Below are 7,677 nucleotides of genomic sequence, written 5' to 3' on the forward strand. Positions count from 1 at the left end.
GTTTGATATGTCAGCATCCCCAAAGGACCTTTGCAACGTTGCCTTTTCCAACCAGTTTCCATTGTGATGCAAAGAGAAAACGTAAGAAACTAAACTATCAGTTCCACAGATCATGAAACAGCTCCACATTTGTGCATCCTCCCTGTTGTGGGACAGAACTGCCCTGTGCAGCAGCTCAGACCTGTACTGGGTGATGAAGATTAACCTGCACTGTAATTGCACCTGGGGAAACACCATCCACAGGACATGGACACCCCAAGGAAAACTCCTACACAGCCTGGAGCTGTGGGTGCAAGCACAAACACTTCTAATCCAGTCACTGCTGCTCCATGATCAGGAGGTGAACCCTTGCCCTGAACAAAGCCAACCTCAAGGACTGAGAGCTGATGCTATCTGAAATCACCAGGACACCACACAGTGCCAACACCCACAGGATCAGCAAAGTTTGTGTGGATATTCACCACCAAGAGCTCTCTCTGGCTCAGTGTTTGCCTTTTCACAAGATGTGAATTCCTTAATATGTCAACAGTCAAGGCCTACATCAGAGGAGAGTTTCAGGACTGTGGCTATCAATGACAAGTCATTTATGTTACTCAAATGCACCCCCAGAAGCAACTTTTACTACAAGAATGGGCCTTTTAATCAGCCTCTTTTTACTGTCCAGGCTCACCACAGCACCTGAGACAAATCATCATGGGACTAGATGCCTAGAAGAACACAGCTACAGCCTCCAAGTTCAGCAAACACCTCTGCCAATGCCTGGCCTGGGCTCACAGCTTTGTTAGAACAGAGAAGACTGAACCTTGGCCATAACTCTGCCAGATGAGGGAGGAGTTTTTTTCAGTCCAAAGCCAGAGGTCTCAAGAACAGCCTCACTTCTCTGGAAAGACTTCTTATACTTCAGTTTCTAAGGGGAAGAGCTGGCAAAGTAATCAAGCCCTGAAACAGAACCAGTACAATCCTCTGCTCTGGGATCAAACAGCCACACTGGAGTCTCATTTCTGCCATGTGAGTAACTCAGGACATCTGAAGAACAGCACAGGAATAGCTGTGAAACCCAGGTGGGGCATGGTGTGAGGCCATGCAACCAGCACTGGCTGCCCATGTGGTTCTCCTTGCTATTTACAGGTGGAAATGGAAACTATTACTGCAATACCACGTCAAGCAAAGAGCTGTTGGCCAGTTCCTACCAGAGCTGATTGGTACTGGTACCAGACCAACCAGTGTCAAAGCCCAGTGCACTAATACTGTTTGCAGATGGTGTGTCTAGAGGCATTTTGCTTTGACTGTGAACTGCACGGAGATTCGGAGTTTCCTGTATGCAAAACAAAGAAATACAGACATGATCTTTACTCAAGAGCTCGCTAGTCCTTCCCACAGCTGAGTGACACCTGAAGGATGTTAACTCCACTCAGCCTGACAACTAACCTGTAACTAACTTAGCCTAAAGACTACTCTGTTACAGCTCAGTTTTGAAACCTTACATGGAGGCAAGGTCTAAAACACCACATCCAATCTGTCACCATACAGTCCCTTAAATTAATCAGTGACCTCAGAGACAGGAATGCAACAAAAGCCTTTGGGGAGGACAGTCAGTGAATCTTCAGATCAAAATCACAGCCAAGATTTTGCTCAAGATCTCAGTCACCAAAAGCCTCACTTTCCAGCAAGATAAAAATCTTTCTGCTTTAACTGGCAGTGAATGATCAGGCACTGCTAGAGCTGACACTTGTGCTAGGAAAACAAAGGGTTTACTCTAGGCTTGACACAAGACAAAGCTGGCAGACAGGCATTTGTCTCCAGAGCCTTCAGCTGACCAGTGCTTTTCACACCCATTGAGCAGCTCTGGAATCTGCTCAGACTGACTCGGGAAAGCTGGGCAAGCCCCAGGCTTCAAAGGTGGTTTCATGAGCATTGCACTGGAATAGTTAAGCACAGCACATAAATCACCTCAGGTATTTACCAATCCTTCAGTCCCCACTGCATCTTTGGGAGAGGAGACACACACAGCCCATCACTTGCTTCCAGCCACATCAACTCAAGTCAGTCAGTTCAGTGTCAATACAACCCTCAAAACAGAAGTTTATTGAATAAAGCTGAAGAGCAGTAAACCAACATATTGCATCCACCTAAATAAAAAAAGTCACTTATTTACAAAGTTCAGTAATTGTATCAGTTGTTCACATGCAGAGAGTAACGCACAGGTTAACAATTGGTAGTGTTTGGATGCCATAAACGCTGAAAGCAGTGAAGTATATCAACACCAAACACATCAAGTTTAGCTATAGGCCAGTTAACTAAACAGTGACCTGGTCCCCCACAAGGATTCACACATTCTAGTTTAGTTTCCTTATTTTAGGCACAAGCAAGTTTGCTAAATAAAAGTAACTGCAGCAGTTCCTGGTGAACTAGGGACTGCAGTAGCAGGTTAATATACCTCTCCTCTACAGCACCAGAGTATGGGTGAGTTGAAATCATGCTTCAGAGAACTGAAAGGGGACAAAAGGTTAAAATGCAGCTTCAGACTGAACGCAGGCAGCATGTAGTGTCTGTGCAACAGTGCCAGAGGTGGACAGAGCAGTAAGGCCATGGCAGGCTGCACTACCACTGGCCTGTCCTAGCTGAGGGGGCTGAGCAGTGCCCCCCCCGGGGCTCCAACAGGCTGCAAACCACATGGGGGTGAGGAGTCACACACAGTGTGAGGCAACACAAGCAGGTGTCCCATGTATTTGCACACACGAGTAAGCCACACTGACATTGCTGGATGAACAAACCAGTCTGTCCCTTTAAATATGCTGAAGTCATTGAGAAAGTAAAGCTACAAAAAAAACCCATTACAATCTGGAGTTTATACACACTTCCCTGGTCAGGAGACAGGATCAATTCATTGGCTCTCTTGTGCTTTGACACAGTAGAACATTTCATCTTTGCACATGGTTACAGGGAGAAAGCAGCTCTAGAGTTGTCACAATAGCCCAGGTATGCCCTAGCACCAGGTGAAACTGTGCCCAGCCATTCCAGGAGCAGAGAGACACCAGACAATGACACAGATATTGTGCTAAAGGTCAACAACTGCCTCAGTACATGGACAGCAGGAACTGGGGTGTCATGCAGCTGCTCAGAATGCATGTTCTGGGTTCAGAGAGATCACGAGGATCTGGAGACAGAAAAATGGATTTGAACAAAGCCTGATGTTCCTAGCGATTTGTTTTCATGCTGGAATACTCCAATTACTGAAAGTTTGACAGCACAGTCCATTCCCATTCCCCCACACAAAGGTTAAACAGAAGCAACACAATGATTTTAAACAGATGACTCTTTCCTAATTTGCCATGAGAGTTTTCTTTTTTCAAGTGTCAGGATCTCAGCTGTAGATTAGTGATGCTGATCTAGGCCTTGTGCTCCCCCTCTGCAAACAGCTTCCATGTCTCTGCTTACAAACACACATCACATGCATTTGTGAGATCCCACAGGATCCCACAGAGCTCACGCTTTAAATGTTTTCTAACTACTGGATGTGGCATCTTACAGAACCTTAATGCTGTCAAGCATCAGCATCTTCAAGCCACTAAACACTAGAAATAAAACACTTGCTGAAAATCATATAAAAACCTGGCCCTGAAAAACCAGAACAGAGTGTCCCATCGTACTGAACATGGTAGAGATCTATTGGTTAAAAAGCCCCCCCACAGCCCTCCCACCACACATGGTTGTCAAATAAATACTTGTGCTGACTTTATCATGACAACTCTAGTTGGTTTGTGACAGAATAAGGAGTACAAGTCTTCAGCAGTGCACATGAGAAATGAACCGTGAAAAGGCAGATTCTGGATACAGGATTTGGGGGGAAGTATCTCATTATGGAGGGAAGTGGACAATTGAGATTATGGCCAACTGGTACTGGAGATTCCAGGAAGACTTCAGCTTCTTCTAGATTTTGAATGCTGAATAAGCCACTGAAGCGTGATATCTACAGAGAGAGAGACAAGAGAAGGTCCATGTTCAGGTGTTTGTGCAGCTGCCATGGCTTTGCTGTCAGTGTTCCCAAATACAGGGCAGGAGTATCCAAGCCCTTCCCTAAAGGATGGTTCAAGGCAGAACAGGATGATTTTGGAATCCTTGCTGTCAGTGCTTTGCTCCTGGACCTGCCCAGCATCCTTTCAGTAACAATTACAGGCACTGCCCCAGACATCCTGGTTCCTCAGGATCTACACCTCCAGGAAAAACACATCCCTCAACCTGATACTTACATGGCTCCAAGAGTTGGGTTTAGACCAGCACTGCTCTATTTAGCCAGTCTGCAGCTCCTCACCTGAGGAGAACAAAGCTTCTCCATGCCTGAAAGAGGGTTTCCTAAGGAAGGCAATCACACCTGCCCCATGCTTCAGCAGCTCCTTCCCTGGAGCCTCAGGTGCTCAGTTCTGCTGTGAGCCTTGTGTGGGATATGATAGGACTATCTGCTTCTCTCCATCATGTTAGGATCTTTAACTGATGGCCACAGAGGCTTCTTGGAAAAGAAGCCAGAGTTGTTCCACAGGCTATTCATTTTTCTTGGAAAGCAGCTGAGTCCTTAATCTAAAGTAATCCTGGTACCCTCTGGAGCTTGTTCCTGGGAGCACCAGCCTCAGGTTTTATCATCAAACCCCTGTTAGCCTGCCAGAGCACCTGTGTTAATCCCAGGGCAGCCACAGGAGAGCACCAGGAAAAGGATGGCAAGTTCTGTTTTCACTCAGCTGAGGTGACTCTGTTTCCTTACAAAACTAGTGTCAAACAGCAGATCTTACCCAGCATATGATTTCTGCCCTTGAACTCCAGAGCTCCTAAAGCTATAGTGTCGGTGCCAAATGCAGTGTTTGGCTGAAGGAGCAGTCAGCAGCAGATGCCACAACATAAACTGCTCTGATAAGACAGCGAGAGATTATTTCAAGGGAGTGACTTGAGAAAACTTGCTGCAAGTTTTCACTAACCTCACAGAGTGAGGCAGTGCTGAGAGCACCTCACAGAACTACAAATCACTTAGGCTAAGTAAGACTAGTCAGCTAATTTCTGCAAACTTCCTAAAGGAAGGAACAGATTTCCCAGGGACTGACATATTTTGGTAATTCAACCCCTCCAAGTTTAATATCAGTCAAAGCTTCTCATTGCCACCAGGAGCTCTGCTGACTTCAACCAGTGCACTCACACATTGTCCTTGATCTGTTTCCACTTTCCTGAAGCCAGGCAGCTTTGGCCTAAGAAGTTACAACCCCCCAGTCCACCCTCTTCATCATGCTCAGCATTTTGGGTGAACAGTTACCTATATTATCTTTCTCTTTGCAAGAAATTGAGTAGCAGCAGATTTCTCTGTCCTGAATAGCAGCAAGGTTCCTAGGAGAGAGAGAAAATGTCAGCACACACTTCACTCACACGAGGATCTTATGCTGAGAATCTGTGCCCCCTCACCTTCTCCACATAAGTTGTGTTCAGCTACCTCCTGTTGCTGCGTTTTCTGCTTCCTGACCTAATAACAACCCTAGGTACAGGAACCTGAGCTAAAGAAGCCACTTTTAGGAAGGGTTAGACTTACATCTTTTCAATTAGCTGTTTCTCATCCAAAGCATTAGGAAGGTCTCTCTTATTTCCAAGTACTAGAACCTGAAATCCAGAGGAGAAGGAAACGGTTGCAGCTTTGCTCAAAGAAAACCCTAAACAAACATGAAACAAAAAAAACCAATCCCACCCAAACCCAACGCACTTCAAGGGAGTCTCAGTCTGCACCTGCCTACTGAATTACATGGAATGAGATAGTCACTACTAAACCAGATCAAGGAGGAAAACAGACTTAGTCATGGGGAACGGGGAGGCACAAATGAACTGTCATGTTGAAAGAACAGCATGAGAACACATCAGCTGATAAAACAGAACAATTCTCGCAGACTTTCATCTGAAGTTCCCCAGACTGCTCCACACTCCTGTACCACACTCTGGTTAACCTCCAGAGGAGAGCACAGGCTCCTACTGTGGGATCCTCTAAACTGCTGTTTCAATTTCATTCATTTGGTTTTGTGTGCACTGAAGAAAATCAGATCACTGAGGGATTGATTGAGGACAACAGTTTGACTTCAGGCACTGGGGCAGGTATTGCTCATGCTAATACTGACCAGGAAGGTTAGGCCTTACAATTAAGGGTTCAAGGCAGACTTCAGAGTTGCTAAAGTTATGCACATCCCTCACCCACACTGAATGCTGTCCCAGGTGCTATGACTTACAGGGATTCCTTGTAGCTGTGGCTTATCTAGGAGATTGTGCAGCTCATTTCGAGAGGCTTCGATTTTCTCACGATCTGCAGCATCTACCATGTAGCTTCAAAGAGAGTTCCAGGTTAGGTCAGTGAGACTGAACTGCTTCAGAAACATCACTCTTGCCTTTACACTGCTGGTTTGGGGCACACTCAACAAGGCTTTCAACAAAGCTAGGCCTCCTGAGCAAAGACTTTGGCTCTTTTAAAGAAACTCTCTGAGATCAGAGCAGGAGGATCTTAGAGGAAGAGCAGAGGGAAGAGCAGGAAGGAGTTAGTACTCCAGATAAAATACCGATAAGAAAGTAACAAGTTAAGCTCTGAACTTAAGGATAAAACAGGTCAGTGTGGTTGTAGTATTTTCCAAGTTCAAAGGAGCAGGACAGAGTGAGACATGCACTGCTGGGAGGGCTCACACAGGAGGGAAGGGAAGTGGGGGCTGAGGGAAGGCAGCACTCACACAATAGCATTGACTCCTCGGCAGTATCGCTCCCACATGCTCCGGAATCGTGGCTGCCCTCCTATATCCCAGATCTGCAAGCAAGGGAAAGACAATTGAGCCAGGAACTGTGCCAGGCAAAGATAACATAAATCAAACCACAGTTCTTCCTTTCTCCTCTCTCTCTCTCCAGCTGGCAGAGCTCTCACGTGGTGAAACAGAAACAATCCTCTGTGCAGCTGCTCAGGCCCAGGAGATACAAACGAGAGCACCTTGCAAGAACACACCTGTGTGCTAAGGTTACACACTGTACCATACAGGAAAATAAGATCTATTGGCTTAAAGCTTTGCTTTTGATGTCAGAATTCCCTTAAGCAATGAGCAGGAAAGAAGGATCTCTGAGCCCTAACCATGTGAGAATGAACTCAGATTCAAGCCAGACAGCATCATCACAACACTGCTTTAACTAGTCCATGAACCTGGGAATCACACACACATTCTTCTTTGAGAAACTCCATAAATAAACATAAATGTCTTCTTAAGCTACTTGACAGATTTATCTGAGCCTCTTCAGTTTTCTATATTTGTCCCAAGGCTGGAAGCAAAACAGAGCAAACATGTCAATTTTAAAGCAGAAGCTGGAACAGGCAGCAGTGGTAACATACCTTTATTGTAACGTTACCCTTGGTGACTTTCCTCATGTTGAAGCCCACAGTAGGAATCATATCTTCACTGAACTGACCCGACTGGAAAAAACAGAAGAGTTAAATTTAGTGCTTATCTGACACAGCTGGTTTGGGTAGCAAAATATCACAAGCTTTTGCTAACCATGAAGGCTTCACAGCCAAGAAGTCAGAGATGTTACATCCATGTGCACTGAAGCTTGTGTGGAGTCAGTCAACTCGTTTCTTACAAGCTCTGAAATAATTTCTCGAGCCTTGAGGCAGTCAGGGGAGCCAAG

General features: G+C 45.7%; 1 protein-coding gene across 1 annotated transcript; it reads right to left on the reverse strand.

Moving 5' to 3' along the window:
* Positions 1-3,096: 3,096 nt before the first annotated feature.
* On the reverse strand, positions 3,097-7,467 carry LOC103809739 (ADP-ribosylation factor-like protein 8B-A). The gene is made up of 6 exons (XM_009082600.1): positions 7,382-7,467; positions 6,738-6,811; positions 6,249-6,342; positions 5,567-5,634; positions 5,297-5,367; positions 3,097-3,970 (listed from the first exon to the last, which is right to left on the reverse strand). The coding sequence occupies exons 1-6, from the start codon at positions 7,439-7,441 to the stop codon at positions 3,921-3,923; spliced, it is 417 nt and encodes a 138-aa protein (XP_009080848.1). The 5' UTR covers positions 7,442-7,467; the 3' UTR covers positions 3,097-3,920.
* Between the last annotated feature and the right edge of the window lie 210 nt (positions 7,468-7,677).

This window comes from Acanthisitta chloris, unplaced genomic scaffold, assembly GCF_000695815.1.
Source record: "Acanthisitta chloris isolate BGI_N310 unplaced genomic scaffold, ASM69581v1 scaffold23789, whole genome shotgun sequence".
Classification (NCBI taxonomy): Eukaryota; Metazoa; Chordata; class Aves; order Passeriformes; family Acanthisittidae; genus Acanthisitta; species Acanthisitta chloris.

What these genes read in the sequence shown, in the direction of transcription:
- LOC103809739 (XM_009082600.1), bottom strand. Translation starts at nt 7,441, where the DNA reads ATGATTCCTACTGTGGGCTTCAACATGAGGAAAGTCACCAAGGGTAAC. An exon ending in CGAGGAGTCAATGCTATTGT is followed by an intron (nt 6,343 to 6,737) that starts GTGAGTGCTGCC and finishes CTCTCTTTGAAG; the next exon opens with CTACATGGTAGATGCTGCAG. An exon ending in CACAGCTACAAGGAATCCCT is followed by an intron (nt 5,635 to 6,248) that starts GTAAGTCATAGC and finishes TCTGGATTTCAG; the next exon opens with GTTCTAGTACTTGGAAATAA.